This window comes from Chiloscyllium plagiosum, chromosome 22 (assembly GCF_004010195.1).
Source record: "Chiloscyllium plagiosum isolate BGI_BamShark_2017 chromosome 22, ASM401019v2, whole genome shotgun sequence".
Lineage (NCBI taxonomy): Eukaryota > Metazoa > Chordata > Chondrichthyes > Orectolobiformes > Hemiscylliidae > Chiloscyllium > Chiloscyllium plagiosum.
Genome location: NC_057731.1, coordinates 35,451,730 through 35,468,360, shown reverse-complemented (window position 1 = coordinate 35,468,360; position 16,631 = coordinate 35,451,730). Strand labels below are relative to the sequence as shown.

The window sequence follows — 16,631 nt, the reverse complement described above, 5'->3', positions numbered from 1 at the left end:
GACATGTCAAGTAGGCAGACATTACTTGACCGAGAGAAAACAATGTGCAAAAGTGAAGTTATGTAGAAAGAATAGGGGAGCTGAACATTATTTAAATTGAAAAAGACCATAGAAAGCTACAGAGTAAATCTACTTGGGAGTTGTCTAGGAATCGTAAGTTTGCATTCAAGTTCTGTGGGTTAGAGGGGAGGAAAATGGAATGTTAGCCTTTATTTCAAAGGGAATTGGGCATAAGTAGGATGATTTCAGTTTTCATTTGTAGATGTTATTGCTAAGTTATACTGTGGCTTTGGACCCAGTGTACACTTAAATCAGATCACAGAAAACTCTTGTAGTCTCGGATACATCAAGCTTACTTTAATCATTAAAAACTTACTGCATCTGAAAGAATCTGTTTTATAAGTGCTTGTACAAAATGCATCAGCTCTGCAAACAAAATTACATTTCAACATTTTACAATGAATTTGACATTGTTTCAGGATTATTTTGTACAAAACTAAGTAGATCAAGCTTTAAAGTACAGGATAAGAGGCACTTCTGATATTAGATGTGAACTATGATAATGTGCATTTCTTCCATCTAGTTCACTAGCAGGAACAGGTGAAATCTGAAATCTCCAACATGGAATGAGACATTTAAAAAAAAACTGCTTTGACTTCTTTATTCCTCACAATTCAGTTTTAAGGCAGGGACTTCAAAGTATTTTGAAACAATGTTGTAAACCTAATGGAAGACAAGACATAGCTAAGCATTAGATTAATTTCACTCCATTCCATCCTTGCCTTCAAAACTGGTTTTTAAAAAACTGCTCTCAGAACCCTGCTTAAATATAAACATTTTCCAAGCCATCTAACTCAGAATCCTGGCTATCTCACTTCAGAATGTGAAACTTCTAAAAGCATGTTAGTATGGGGCTACATCAGCATTAGGGAGAAAGTGAGGTCTGCAGATGCTGGAGATCAGAGCTGGAAATGTGTTGCTGGAAAAGCGCAGCAGGTCAGGCTGCATCCAGGGAACAGGAGAATCGACGTTTCGGGCATAAGCCCTTCTTCAGAAGAAGGGCTTATGCCCGAAAGATTCCTGAAGAAGGGCTTATGCCCGAAACATCGATTCTCCTGTTCCCTGGATGCTGCCTGACCTGCTGCGCTTTTCCAGCAACACATTTCCAGCTACATCAGCATTACTCACATCAGTCAGTAGAAGTGGTCTCATCCCACTTCAAAGCATACACGTGAAGGCAGTCACATATGAAGTTACTTGTGAATGAATTACTTTAATAAGAAATTACTGAGAAGTCAAAGTTTTCCAGCCAGTGAGGTAATTTTCTCTTTCCACCCACGAACCCCAATTCCATGGGACAGATGAAATTCATAAACTGCATGCTTCTAGTTCATTGACAGCCATGAATGGTAAAGTTTACTTAATCTCAGTTATTACCACCATAGCAGCTGTTGCAGTTTGCCACAATGGATGACTTAAAAGGACAGTTTAACAATTTCTAATTACAAAAGAAAAACCAAGACAAATATTTCAGATTAGATTAGATGCAAACTGCATTTTTAACACTTTTGCTAGGTCAAGAAAAAGCAAACATGCCTTCTAATTTGTTCAGGGATATGGATTAGCATTTATTGATTATTAGTTGTTCTTGAAAGTGGTGAGCTCTCTTCTTGAACCACTGCACTGGAAACACCCACACTGTTAAGGTGCCCCAACAGTATGACTCCACAACAATAAAGGAGTGGTCATGTAATTCGAAGTAAGGATGTCATGAGACTATGAGAACTGCAGGTGGCAGTCAAATGCATTTGCTGCCCTGATCCTTATAGCTGGTATTCTACAGAGGAACCTTGGTAAGTTGCTGCAATGCATCTTGTAGATGATGACACACTGTTGCAACTGTGCATGGGTGAAGCAAATGAGTGAAGGTGATCAATTGGCTACCAATAAAGCAGCTTCTTCATCCAGGATGGTGTTGAATTCATGTTGTCGGAGCTGCAACCATCAGGTCAGTGCCAATTATTCCATCACATGCCTGAATGTTGACTTGGAGATAGTGGATAGGCTTTGGGGAAACCGAGGTGAGGTACTTGCCACAGAATTCACAGTCTCTGATGTGACTTGCAACCACAGCTTTTATAAAGTTGGTCCAGTCCCATTTCTGAACAATGGTAAAGCCCTGGATGTTGATATTGAGAGAGTCGGCAATCATGATTACATTGAATATTAAAAGATGCTTAGATTCTCTTTGTGGAGGTGATCACTGCCTGAGTATTATCCAGTATGGGCTCTGACTGCTTCAGAATCCAAGTTGCAAAGAATGGTGCTGAATATTGTAAGTGAGAAAGTTTGTTAATTGCACAACCTGATGGAGGGAAGGTCATTGATGAAGCAGCTGATCGTTGAGCTTAGGACACACTATTCAGAGAAATGCCTATAGTGATGTCCTGGAATGAGATGATTAATCTTCAACCAGTCATCTTCCTTGGTGCTAGGTATTACTGCAACCAGTGGGGAGCTTTCTCTCACCTCAATTCTAAGTGACATTTATTTTGTTTGGGCTCCTTGATGCCAAATATCAAATGTTGCTTTGATGTCAAACTATTTTTTTTTCTACTGTTTCCTAAAGGCAAGTAACTAACTTAAAGACAAAAAAAAACCCTACAGGATGTTAAACCAATCTCAGACAAACAATAAGCTTTCTAAATGCACCACTACAAAAATGCAAAATAATTAAGTCCCAAAATCCCAAATACTGGTAACGAATAAAATGAACTACAATGCATCCATTGAACAAATTAATCATTAGGCTAAAAAAAACTTCAAAGCTTTATGGAAGACAACATTTGAAAAACACATACCTGAGGTTTTATAACAAAATTTCTTTAGTCAAGGTTTCTCTTTTGCAGACTAGTAATTACTTCACTTAAATTCTGATCAAGACGTTGATATTCAGATACGTTTGGACGTTTACTTCTACTGGGCCCATTTTTCTGGCACAATCCACTGATCTGGAGATAAACCAAATGCTGTACATGATTCCTTTAAAAGCTCAGCCAATATTGAAATAACCTGCTGAGTACACAATTTAAAGACAGTAATTTTTAAAATCTGAAAACTGACCAAGGGAACACTTTTACCTCTCATCAGGTGCACACTGGCTACATCCGGTCAACATTTTTATACCTCTTTGGATTCCAATAGCGTAAAGCCATTGTCATAGCTGATAGTGATTTCACTGACAGTCTGGTTAAAAAAATACCCTCTTAACTCAAGCCTAGTGAGACTAAATACTTAATGAGCAACTTTGCATCAAAAAAAATTCATAGACAGCATCCAGGATGGTTCCTACAATATGTTGTGGATCCCTACCAGAGATCAGGCTATTTTATATATGGTAATGTGTAATGAAGTAGTTTTAATAAATTATTCTTGAAAAGCCCAGTTATGGTCTTGTTCCCAATGGTAACAATTTAGCATTCACTGAGTGTGAGAAGCATGGATTTTAAACATCTAGGGTAAATGCAAATAAGGATAATCATGTAGGAATGATAGAGTTGGCAGGGGTGAACTGAGAAGGGAGTATAGCAAAAACAAAAGTTGATGAATAATAGGTGTTTAAAAAAAGGAGTTCGTGAATCAGAGCTATATCCTGTGAAAGAGGAGGATTCTAGGAAGGGGGATAAATTGACCATTTCGTAAAATCAGGGATGGTGAGAACAATATCAAATTGGAAAAAAAATGTGGCAAAGATCAGTGGTAAATCAGAGGAATATGAAAGTTGTAAAAGCCAACAAGAGATGATCAAAATTGATAAATTGTGGGGATAACCTAGCAAGTAAAAAAGAAGACAGTAAGAGTTTCTTTTTATCTATAAAGAGAGGGGCACAACATAGGCCCCCTTAGAGGACGAGACCCAAGAAATAACACACTCTGAAATGGCAGAGTAGTTAAACAAATACTTTGCATCGGTCTTCACCAATAGGAAATACTAACAGCACTCCATTAGCAATTAAACAAGTGGCTAAAGGGTCAAGAGGGGCAACAGGAAATAGACAATAACAATCACTAGAGAAAAAAAAAAGTCATTGGGGAAACTAATGGGGCTAAAGGTTAATAAAACCCTAAGAGCTGCTGAGATACATTCTAGGATATTGCAGGAAATAGCTACAGAGATGGAAGATGACAACCAGTGCATTTACTAAGAATCATTAAGATTCTGGGAAAACTTTCTGGAGGATCGTGAAGTTAATAATGTAATAACCATATTTGAAAAAGGAGGGTTAAGAGTAGATCAGAGGCCAGGTTTTAAACTAAATGCCATTAGGAAATTATTAGAGTCTATTACAAAGGATGTAACAGCAGAGCTTCTAGAAAAAAAATGTAATCTGAGTCAGCAAGATTTCATGGAGGAGAAATTATAACTGACAAATTTGTCACAGTTTTTAAGAGGTAACAAGCAGAATAGATAAAAGGAATCAGTAGATGCAAACATTTGGATTTCCATGAGGTATTTAATAAGATACCACCAAAGGCTATTTAAAACAATGCCCATGGTAATGGAGGTTGAAGATTAGCATCGACAGTGGTCTGGCTAACAATAGAAGACAGCATCGGGTTAAGAGGGCATTTTCAACATGGCAATCTGTAACGAGTGAAGCACCACAAGGACTACTTCCAATACCTTGGTAGTGTCTTGTCAGCCAAAGCAGTTATTGAAGAAGAGACCCAGCATCACCTCGGTATGCTAGGGCAGCCCTCAGTCGTTTGGGGAAAAGGATATTCAAGTACATCAGATTTGACACGAAGCTCATGGTCTACAGAGCTGTGTCGGATCCTGCCCTCCTATATGGCTCTAAGACATGGACTCAAGATGCTGGAGCAGTACCACCAAGATTGTCTGCACATAGAGTCATAGAGATTTACAGCACAAAAACACACTCTTCGGACGAACTCGTCCATGCCAACCAGATATCCTAAACTAATCTAGTCCTATTTGCCAGCACCCAGCCCATATCCCTTCCTCTTCATATATGCATCCAACTACCTTTTAACTGCTGTAATTGTACCAGCCTTCACCACTTACTCTGACAGCTCATTCCGTACATGCACCACCCTCTGCGTGAAAAATTTGCCCCTTAAGTCCCTTTTAAATTTTTCCCCTCTCATCCTAAACCTATGCCCTCCAGTTCTGGACTCTCCCTCCCCAGGGAAAAATCCTTGTTTTTTTACTCTATCCATGGTCCTCATGATTTTATAACCTCTAAGGTCATGCCTCACAGCCTCTGACACTCCAGGGAAAATAGCCCCAATCTATTCAGCCTCTCCCTCTAGCTCAAACCCTTCAACCCTGGCAACATCCTTGTCAATCTCTCCTTTCAGGTTTCACAACATCCTTCCGATAGGAGACCAGAATTGCACACAGTATTCCAAAAGTGGCCTAACCAATGTCCTGTACAGCTGCAACATGACCTCCCAACTCCTATACTCAATGCTCTGACCAATAAAGGAAAGCATACCAAATGCCTCCTTCACTATCCTATCTATCTACAACTTCACTTTCAAGGAGCTATGAACCTCCACTCCAAGGTCTCTTTGTTCACAACACACTAAGACCTTACCATTAAGTATATAAGTCCTGCCTGATTTGCCTTTCCAGTGCCTCACATTTATCTAAATTAAACTCCATCTGCCACTCCTCGGCCCATTGGCCCATCTGATCAAGATCCCGTTGTACTCTCAGGTAACCTTCTTCACTGTTCACTACACCTCCATATTTGGTGTCATCTGCAAACTTACTAACTATACCTCGTATGTTCACATCCAAATCATTTATATAAAATGACAAAAAAACAGTTAAACTTACAAACCCACAGGGAAAGACACACCAACACGTGCAGCATCAAGACACTGACTACCCTTAATCAGCTACAATGGACTGGGTACATTGTCCACATGACCGACACAAGACTGCCCAAGCAGGTGCTCTACTTCCAGTTCCAAAATGACAGGCAAACCCCAGGTGGGTAGGGAAAATGCTTCAGGGATATCCTCAAGTCTTCAGTGGGGAAGTGCAGAATTCCCACTGACACTTCAGAATCACCGGCTCAAGACCAAAATGGAGGAGCAGCATATGGGAAGGTGTCGAGCCCCTCGAGACTTGCCATTACGAAAAAGTAGAAGCCAGGTAAAACAGTGTAAGAAGCACACTGCCAGACCAAAGCCCCTCCCACCCCTTCCCACAACCACTTTCTGCTCCCAGCCTGGCAGCATCTGTGAAAGCCGCATTGGACTGTACAGCCACCATGATAGTAGAAGAGAGTTATGCTAGCCTATGGGGGACCGCCAATGAGGATGATGGGTACTGGGCCATAAGTATTTACAATATGCATGAATGACTTGGATGTGAAAAGTGAGTGTACTTTAGCCAAGTTTGCAGATGACACACATAGGGAGGAAGGCAAGTGGTGAGGATGAAGAGTGTTATAGACAAATTATGTGAACGGAATTGGTAGGAAAGTTTGATAGAAGGAGTATAAAGGAGCTAAATATTATTGAAATGGCAAAAGATTACAGAGGGCTTGGAGGATGCTAGTGCACGAATCACAAAAAAGCTAGCATCTCAGTATAGAAAGTAATGTTGACTTCTATTTCAAAGAGAATGGCGTATAGAAATAAGGAGATCTTATGAAAACCACACAAAGTTCTACTCAGACCACAGCTAAAATAATGGAAATTGTTTTGGGCCCTTTATTAATGGAAGGTATAGTGGCAATGGAGGCAGTCCAGAGAAGGCTCAGTAGGCTAATACCAGGTGTAAAGGACTGTCTTATAAAACAGGTTAAGTAGGATGGTCTTGGACACATTGGAATATAAATGATTCTTAGGGAACTTGACAGAGTAAATGCTCAGACATTTCTCTTGCAGTAGAATCTAGAGCAGAGGGCATAATTTCAGAATAAAGGGGTCACCCATTTAAAGTCACCCAGGAAGAGGAGGACATTTTTAAAAAAAAATAGCAAATCAGCGGACTACTTTACCAGAAAGCGTGTCAAAGTTGGGTCCTTAAGTACATTCAAAGCTAAAATTAATCACAAATCTAGTAGGGAATCAAGAGCTTTGGCTCAGGCAGGAAAATGGAGGTGTGGGTTATCAGATTAGCAATGATCCCACTGAATGAGAGTAGACTTGATGGATCAAACGGTCTGCTTCTGATCAAACATTTTATGGTCTAGCAACTAATCACGGTCATGTTGCATACTATAAAGAGCTTTTTGATTCATTGTTATTTCACATAGTCTATGGCAGGTATGTTCTTAATTGAACCTGCTATCAGCGCTAATGTAATTTTTTAATGTAATAATTCTAAATCCATCTAAGATGCAGAATGAAAATCTGATAATAGTTTGGAGTAAATTACTTTGAATGCAAGAGTATTTGATCTCAGGAATTTCTTCACAATTTTAACAAATTATACAACATAGGTGGATGGGGAGCAAGGGGATCCTTGTAGAGGGAGGAAGAGAACTTCTCCAAGGTTGGCATTCTTGGAAGAGGCTTTGCAGTAAGATTATAATCAACTGGGAGAAAGTGAGTACTGCAGATGCTGGAGATCAGAGTCAAAGAGCAACTGCGAGGAAGTGAGAAAGAACTGCAAACCCTGCACCCACACCTCCCCCCTCACCTCCACCCAAGGCCCCAAAGAAGCCTTCCACATCAATCAGAGATTTGCCTGCACATCCACCCATGTCATCTACTATATCCGTAGCTCTCTATGTGGTCTCTTCTACACTGCGGAGACATGGCACCTAAGGCGGAACGCTTCAGAGAACATCTCCGGGACACAAACACGCAAAAACCTCACTGGCCTGTGGCTGAACACTTCAACTCCCCCCTCCCACTCCAAGGACATGCAGTTCCTGGACCGCCTCCACCACCAAACCCTTACCACCTGCGCCTGGAGGAAGAACGCCTCATCTTCCGCCTTGGGACCCTCCAACCACACAGGATCAATGTGGATTTCACCAGTTTCCTCATTTCCCCTCCCCCAACCTTATCCCAGATCAAACCTTCCAACTCAGCATTGCCCTCTAAGACTGTCCGACCTGCCCATTTTCTTTCCCACCAATCCACTCCACCTTCCTATCACCTTCTCAGTTACCTTCCCCCAGCCCCAAGCCCCCTCCCATTTATCTCTCAGCCCCCTTGGGCCACCCAGTCATTCCTGATGAAGGGCTTATGCTCGAAACATTTATTCTCCTGCTTCTTGGATGCTGCCTGACCAGCTCTGCTTTTCCAGCACCACACTCTGCAGAATTAAAATAATGATCGCCACTTTTAAAGTACACAAACTTGTAGGTGTACAAGTGATGCCCATAATATGCTCCCCACCTCCACAATTAAGCTAACATTTTTAAATCCTTTGCCAATTTTATTTTCAGATTAGCATTTCACCAGAATAATGGTGATGCTGTTCAAAGCAGCCAATTCAAATATTTTTAGTGCCTCATTAAAACTCTTGCTTCTACCATTAGTTCTGGAGCCAACTGTTTTTATTTTCTGAAATGTGGAATTTTTTTGGTCAATGGGCTAGGAGTGGCAGATGGAATTTAATTTGGATAAATGCATGATATTTCATTTTGGTAAACAAACAAGGGCAGGACTTATACAGTTATGGTAGGGTTCTAGGTAGTGTTGTGAAACAGATATCTAGCAACTCAGGTACACAGTTCCTTGAAAGTTGTGTCACAACTGGACAGAGTGGTCAAGAAAGCAGTTAGCATGCTTGTCTTCATTGTTCATTGAATGTAGGAGTTAGGACATCATATTGAGGTTCTACACGACATTGGTGAGGACACTTTGAGTACTGTGTATAGTTCTGGTCACTCTGCTATAAAAAGGATATTATTAAATTGGAGAGGGCTCAGAGAAGATTTACCAGGATGTTGCTGGGACTGAAGGATTTGAGTTACAAGGGGAGGCTGGACCTTTTCACTGGAGTGTAGAAAGTTGAGAGATGATCCTACAGAGGTTTACAAAATCAGGAGTATAGATATGAATAGCAAGGTCTTTTCCTTAGGCTATGGGACTTCAAAACCAGGAGACATTTTTTTTTTAAGGTGAGAGGAAAAAAGATTTTAAAGGGACCTGAGGGGCAACGTTTTCCTGTGGATGTTTCATGTGTGGAATGAACTGCCAGATGAAGTGATAGATGCAGGTACAGTTACACTTACTAATCATAAGGCATTTGGATAAGTACATGAATAAGAAATGGGTCAAATGCAGGTAAGTGGGGCTAATTTAATTGGCAAAAGCTGGTCATTATGGACAAGTTGGCCAGGTTCCATGCTATCTGATTATTACTTTCACTCTACAGCATTATCAGCCCGAGCATCTGCAGTAAAACTTGGACATAATGCAAATTACTAACTTCATATCTTGAAAACTAAAATTTCACAGCCACAATAAATAAAAAGCCAAGCTTACCTTGCTTTTGTTGTGGTAGAGAATATACATTACTGCTACAAACAAAGAGCCACTTATCAGGTAAATTACAAAGTGACTGCTCGCCTCAGTCGGTGTGACTGACGGTGTCGTCCCTCTGTCGGCGGTGTCGCTGTTTACCCCGGACGGTGTCTTCCCTCCGTCGGCGGTGTCGCTGTTTACCCCGGACGGTGTCTTCCCTCCGTCGGCGGTGTCGCTGTTTACCCCGGACGGTGTCTTCCCTCCGTCGGCGGTGTCGTTGTTTACCCCGGACGGTGTCTTCCCTCCGTCGGCGGTGTCGCTGTTTACCCCGGACGGTGCCTTCCCTCTGTCGGCGGTGTCGCTGTTTACCCCGGACGGTGTCTTCCTTCTGTCAGCGTCATTGTTTACCCCGGACGGACGGTGTCTTCCTTCTGTCAGCGTCATTGTTTACCCCGGACGGTGTCTTCCTTCTGTCAGCGGTGTCGCTGTTTATCCCGGACGGTGTCTTCCCTCCGTCGGCGGTGTCGCTGTTTACCCCGGACGGTGCCTTCCCTCTGTCGGCGGTGTCGTTGTTTACCCTGGACGGTGTCTTCCCTCTGTCAGCGTCATTGTTTACCCCGGACGGTGTCTTCCCTCCGTCGGTGTCGTTGTTTGCCCTGGTCAGCATCTTCAGTGTTGAAATTTGCTGAGCCTGGCCTGTTAAAAATTCAAAGATCCGTTGCTTGATGGGAGTAAATTAAGTGCAAAGTAAATCATTGCCTCTTTAAAAAGCTACAGTTCCCTTAATGGCAATACAAATTTGCATTGAATACTGTGTTTCACAAGCTTAGGAAATCACAAAATCCTTCATGGAGAGGAGCAATTCTCCATATGGGACTTGCCCCAAGGTAAGTGGGCCAAGCTTGAGTTATGCCTAAAACTTTCTGATGCGGTTTAGTGTACTAGCCAGCAATATGTTTAGACTTTTCCCCCTGAGTAAAGATGGTCCAAATTGGAAGTGTCAGGTCATAAATTTAGTCTAACTATCCACACTATTAAACTGATACTGCTTTTTCATTTTTATTTTATTCTTGTGGCTCGGTGCTTTGAACAATGAACTGTAAATGACAATTGATCTGTGAGCAGCAGTTTGTGTTAATAAATAAGGAAGAGAACACTAACATGTTGTAGTTTGAGGGGACAGGCCTGGAAGTTAATTGCCAGTTGATTCTTAATCAAAAGATTTCCTTGACACCAAAGAACAGTTTGTTTAACCAGACAGTAGACGTTTGACCATAAACTAGGTCAGTACCTGGAAACTGGTTCCAGCAAGACCAGAAAAGACCTTACACTCAAGTAGATGTTAAATGTTAAATGGTAACTGGAACATTGTGTGAAGACTGCCAATTTGTCAGGAACTTATCAGAGTTTGAATTTGGTTTTGAACTGTATGGAGAGGAGAGTTTGGCTGTTGATACTACAGCAGTAAACTTTTAAAGCTCCCTGCCTAATGTCTCATCAGCTACAATCCAAAGATGTGCAGGTTAGGTGAATTGGCAATGTTAAAATTGTCCATGGAGTTAGGTGCACTAGTCAGGAGTAAATATGGGAAATGGGTCGGTGTGGACTAGTTGGGCCGAAAGGCCTGTTTCCACACTGTAGGGAATCTAATCTAATCTAATCTAATCATAGTGCAAATTTAGAGAATAGAAATTCAGCTTCTTCAGAGTGAATGGAAAAAGTGTCCCTTTAGAAAATTAACCAAGAAATACGCATCTATGCCTGTAGAACAACACATCATGAAATCCATTTAAGTAATCTTTTACGTATTTCTTAACTGTTTATCTGGCTTTTGTGTGAATGGGATTGAAAACAAAGGTTGTGTTTAAACAGACATCAATTTGATGACCTGTTTAACTTCACTGTGCTGTTTAGTGTATTGCCAGTAAATTGCTAAATCTTTTGTTTAAGCTGCGAATCAGTATCTAGAATTGATTTTTCACAATCAGAAATTGGTTATTCAAAAAGTCTGGTTAGGAACCATTGGGGTTCAATGTTGACGGTTTAAATTTTATTGTGTTGCAAATACAGAGGTAGGGAAAGGCTGATTTGATTTGGCTGCCTGTTTCCATGTCAATTAAATAATAACAGAAGGGGCAGCGATCACATTACAATTACTACAGCCCTCTTAATCTCAGCACATTAAGAAATGAAATTAAAGAATTGGTGATGCTGGCAATCTGGGGGAAAAAAAAACAAAAATATTGCTGGAGAGACTCAGCAGGTCATGCTGTGTCTATGGAGACAAAACAGAGTAAACCTGAAACATTAATTCTGCTTTCTTTCCCCTTCTGCTGCCAGACCCGCTGAGTCTCTCCAGCACTTTTTCTGTTTCAACAGATTAAGAATCTTGCTAGCGATATGAGAATTTGATAAGTAAAGGCCAAGTTCTTATGCAAAAGAGGTTCTCCTTTCAACATTAAATCAGAAATTCTTAAAGATTGGCAAAATAAAAAAGTAATGGGCAGACAAGGCGTGGTGCTGGAAAAAGCACAGCAGGTCGGGCAGCATCTGAAGAGCAAGAGAGTCGATGCTTCAGGCTTAACCCAGTCCTGATAATGGCGAGGCACTGCTGCCCCTCAGCGCCAGGAACCTGGGTTCAATTCCAGCCTTGCATGACTTGTCTGTGTAGAATTCGCACATGCTCCCAGTGTCTGCGTTGGTTTCCTCTGGGTGCTCTGGTTTCCTCCCACAATCTAAAGATATGTAGATTAGGTGAATTGACCATGCTAAATTGTCCATAGTGTTCAGGGATGTGTAGGTTAGGTGCATTGGTTAGGGGTAAATATAGGATAACAGGGTAGGAAAATGGATCTAGGTGGGTTATTCTTCAGAGCATCGGTATGGACTTGTTGGGCCTGTTTCCACACTGTAGGGATTCTCTGACTCTGAGTACAACACGGTACAGGCCCTCCAGCCTTCGATGTTGTGCGACCTTTTATCCCACTAAGATCAGATTAACCTACATACCCTTCATTGTACTATCATCCATGTCTATCCAAGAGTCACTTAGATATCCCTAATATATCTGACTCTAATACCAGTGCATTTCACAAGCCACTATGTAAAGAACCTACCTCTGACATCTTCCCTAAGCATTCCTCCAATCACCTTAAAATTATGCCCCCCCGTGACAGACAGTTCCACCCTGAGAAAAAGTCTCTGGGCTATCCACTCTATCTATGCCTTGCATCATCTTGTACACCTCTATCAAGTCACCTCTCATCCTTCTTCACTCCAATGAGAAAAGCCCTAGCTCCCTCAACCTTTCTTCATAAGACTGCCTGCACTGAAGGGCATATCTCCTGTAAATTTCCTCTGCACCCTCTCTAAAGCTTCCACATTGTACCTATAATGTGGCGACCAGAACTGAACACAATTTTCCAAGTGTGGTCTAACCAGGGGTCTACAGAGCAGCAGCATAACCTCGTGACTCTTTAACTGAATCCTCCAACTAATGAAATTAAACACACCAAACATCTTAACAGCCCTATCAACTTGGGTGGCATCTTTGAGGGATCTATGGAAGTGAACCCCAAGATCCCTCTGTTCCTCCACACTGCCAAGAATCCTGCCTTTAGCCCTGTAATCTGCATTCAAATTTGACCTTCCAAATTAAATCACTTCTCACTTTCCAAGTTGAACTCCATCTGCCACTTATCAGACCAGTTCTGCATCCTGTCAATGTCCCGTTATATCATACAACACCCCTCCACACTATCCATAACTCCACCAAACTTCGTGTCATTGGCAAACTTACTAACCCACCCTTTCACTTCAGCTGCAGTTCTCACCATCATTAAATAAAAAGCAATGCACTTACTTCTATAAACCATAGTAAAAATGGAAAATCTTCCCTTAATAGGTTTTGTTTTTCATGAGGTATAGTTAATGAAGCTGCCACTTTAATTTCAGCCATGGCATTAAATTCATCTCCCATTTTCAAATTACCCGAAATTTAAGGCAAGTGTAAGTTTATGGCATAAACTTTCTCTAGCCTCCCCAAGTCAGGATTTAGACAAGTTTAATAAACAGAAGCAGTCTTCAAGTCAGGGCCATGTCATTTAAAAATATTTTAATCAAATGAGATTAATTTCTAACCATTGTAAAAATGGTTCCCTGAAGTGATATTGTCCTCTATTGTTTCTGTTCAGGTCTCAAGTGAGGATGATTCAGGCAGAACAAAAATCCACAATAAGCTCCCTCCATACTGTCCCTGTCAAACACTCCCAGGACAAACACAGCATGGGGTTAGATACAGGGTAAAGCTCTCTCTACACTGTCCCCCATCAAGCATTCCCAGAACTTGCACAGTATGAGGTTAATTACATAAAATATAAACAGAGATTTGGTTTTGGGTCCAGTGACCCTTCTTCAGAACCCTTCAGATCTGAAGGGTGGTCACTAGACCCGAAACATTAACTCTGATTTCTCTCTGCAGATGCTGCCAAAGCTGCTGAGATTTTCCAACCATTTCTGTTTTTATTTTGAATTTCCAGCATCTTCACTTATTTTGGTTTTTATTTGGTCTACATTAATGGCTCCACTCAGCACTCTGTTACTAAGGGACCACGAACATGTTGAGTTAATGTGAATGGGTTGAGACTAGAAGCCAGGTCTACTAGTTCAGAATTGTTGGGATTTACTACACTGTTATAAATGTGACAATTATAAATGTTTGAACTTTGGGGATAGTTTGATAACAAACAGTGGAGTATGTGGGACTGGAGGCAAATCCTGTCCCTGGTCAGATACACTGGCCGTGTTTGAGAGTTTTTTTTTTAAAAATAGAGCTGGGAGATCTGCCAGAGTTTGGGTCAACCGAATAATCTCCACGGTAACTCAGAGAGGGAAAAGCTCCACTTCCCAAAAACAAACAACTAAACCAATATGGGACAGCATCAAACTGACAGAGAGGGCTTACAAAAATACAAAAGCCAGCACTGATCCTGCTGAATAAAAAAGATACAAAGACCAGCAAAGGGCCACAAAGCAGTTTCCAAGAGTAACTAAAAGGGATTATGAAAGGAAATTTGCCAGAGACATCAAAATCAATAAGAAATTTTATAGTTATACAAGGGAAAGTAGGTAATCAGGAGCAATGTTCATCCACTAAAGACTGAAAGTGGGGATATTGCCAATGATTGCAGTCATAGAGATGTACAGCAAGGAAACTGACCCGTCAGTCCAACCCGTCCATGCCGACCAACCAATTTAGTCCCACCTGCCAGCACCCAGCCCATATCCCTCCAAACCCTTCCTATTCATATACCCATCCAGATGCCATTTAAATGTTGCAATTGTACCAGCCTCCACCACTTCCTCTGGCAGCTCATTCCATACATGTAACACCCTCTGCATGAAAATGTTGCCCCTTAGGTCTCTTTTATATCTTTCCCCTCTCATATTGAATAATTATTTTGCCTGAGTAGTAGAAAAGGATGATAGCACGCCTGAAGTCTGGGAGAAATTAATCATGAATCAGCAACAGGGCTTGGAAAAAAAAAGTAGGTAAAAGATTCTGGTTTCCTTCCTATCGAAAGGATGTTGTGAAACTTGAAAGGGTTCAGAAAAGATTTACAAGGATGTTGCCAGTATTGGAGGATTTGAGCTATAAGGAGAGGCTGAATAGGATGGGCTGTTTTCCCTGGAACTTCGGAAGCTGAGGGGTGAACTTAGAGGTTTATAAAATCATGAAGGGCATGGATAGGATAAATAGACAAAGTGTTTTCCCTGTGGTGAGGGAGTTCAGAACTCGAGGGCATAGATTTAGGGCGAGAGGGTAAAGGTATAAGAGGGATCTAAGGGGTAACTTTTTCATGCAGAGGATGGTGCATGTATGGAATGAGCTGCCAGAGGAAGTGATGGAGGCTGGTACAATTACAGCATTTAAAAAGTGCTGACAAATGGGACTCGATTAGGTGGGATATCTGGTCAGCATGGATGAGTTGGATCGAAGGGTCTGTTTCCGGGCTATACATCTCTATGACTCTATAAGTATGAAAAAAAACGGTAATGTTCCATAACATCCGAGAATCTGGGTGTTTACTTGAAGGGCACAGTTGCAGTATATTTCGGAAAGAATAAGGTGGTTTATAATTTAGGGGCGGAGTCAGTGATTCGATCGTAAGACTGAGATGGGGAAATATTGCACTCATCATCATCAATCTTTTAGAATATTTGATGGGTTATAACACGAGTTTCTGGATACAAATACACAATTCAAAAGCCCATGAAGTCTTTCCCTCCCAATGAAAGAGATAATAAATGGAAAGTGAAATAAACACCAATGTTTCAGTATCTGAGCTAGTGCCTGACCGCACTAACTGGCCTCTCACATGACCAAGGCAAAGGTCGGAACTGCATTACGTTTGACCGCTCCGAAAGCTAGTGTGCTTCCAATTAAACCTGTTGGACTATAACCTGATGGGGTGTGATTTTTAACTTTGTACACCTCAGTCCAACACCGGCATCTCCATATCATGTTTGACCCAGTTAACAAGTTCATTATTCACAGAGCAGGTTAATAATTTCACCCACTCACTATTCAAGTCACCTTTTTTTTGGTATCTTAATGAAAGAAAACGGCTTGTTCCGGTCGGTGTAAACCCAACTTCCTAATTCCGATAATTGGGCAAAAAGTACCGATTTCCTATAGCTTTGGAGAACACACATTTTCCGTTCGGACACTCTCACCCGGCTGTTGGCATGAACACTTTTGCAGTATTTGGGATCTGTACGCCTACTTTCATTTTAAATATTGCAGAGGGGCTAAATCATGTACCAACCCAACAGCCTTGAACGTTCATTTTACATTTAAATACGTACCATCTATGAAGAGACAGAATACAACAATTACAAGGAAACAGGCTTTCCACGCCATGCTACTTTATCAAGGGACTGAGTTTCACCAAATGCAATACGGGAAACCGTAACATGCAGTTTACGCAAATACAATCTAGCACCGCCTCTACATCCGTTTACACAGCATCGCTCCAAATACATACATACATACGTAAAACTATGATCGATACCATTGGATAAAATTAGACCGATTAGCCTATGGCAAGTTTCCTTATTAGCCAACGACCTAATAACAAGGGTTGTTGATTTGTCATGGGAGCAGA

General features: G+C 41.3%; 1 protein-coding gene across 4 annotated transcripts; it reads right to left on the bottom strand.

The window, feature by feature from the left end:
• Positions 1-337: 337 nt before the first annotated feature.
• On the bottom strand, positions 338-16,599 carry LOC122561201 (S-antigen protein-like). 4 transcript variants are annotated; one of them, XM_043712779.1, is made up of 6 exons: positions 16,333-16,484; positions 10,059-10,161; positions 9,902-9,932; positions 9,487-9,816; positions 2,862-3,011; positions 338-723 (listed from the first exon to the last, which is right to left on the bottom strand). In XM_043712779.1, exons 1-5 carry the CDS (start codon positions 16,385-16,387, stop codon positions 2,886-2,888), a joined length of 645 nt encoding a protein of 214 aa, XP_043568714.1. In that variant the 5' UTR covers positions 16,388-16,484; the 3' UTR covers positions 338-723; positions 2,862-2,885. The 4 variants fall into 4 exon arrangements, with proteins under 4 accessions (XP_043568714.1, XP_043568713.1, XP_043568711.1 ...); XM_043712778.1 differs by lacking the exon at positions 16,333-16,484 and adding an exon at positions 16,520-16,599 and having other exon boundaries at positions 9,902-10,161; XM_043712776.1 differs by having other exon boundaries at positions 9,902-10,161.
• Positions 16,600-16,631: the final 32 nt, after the last annotated feature.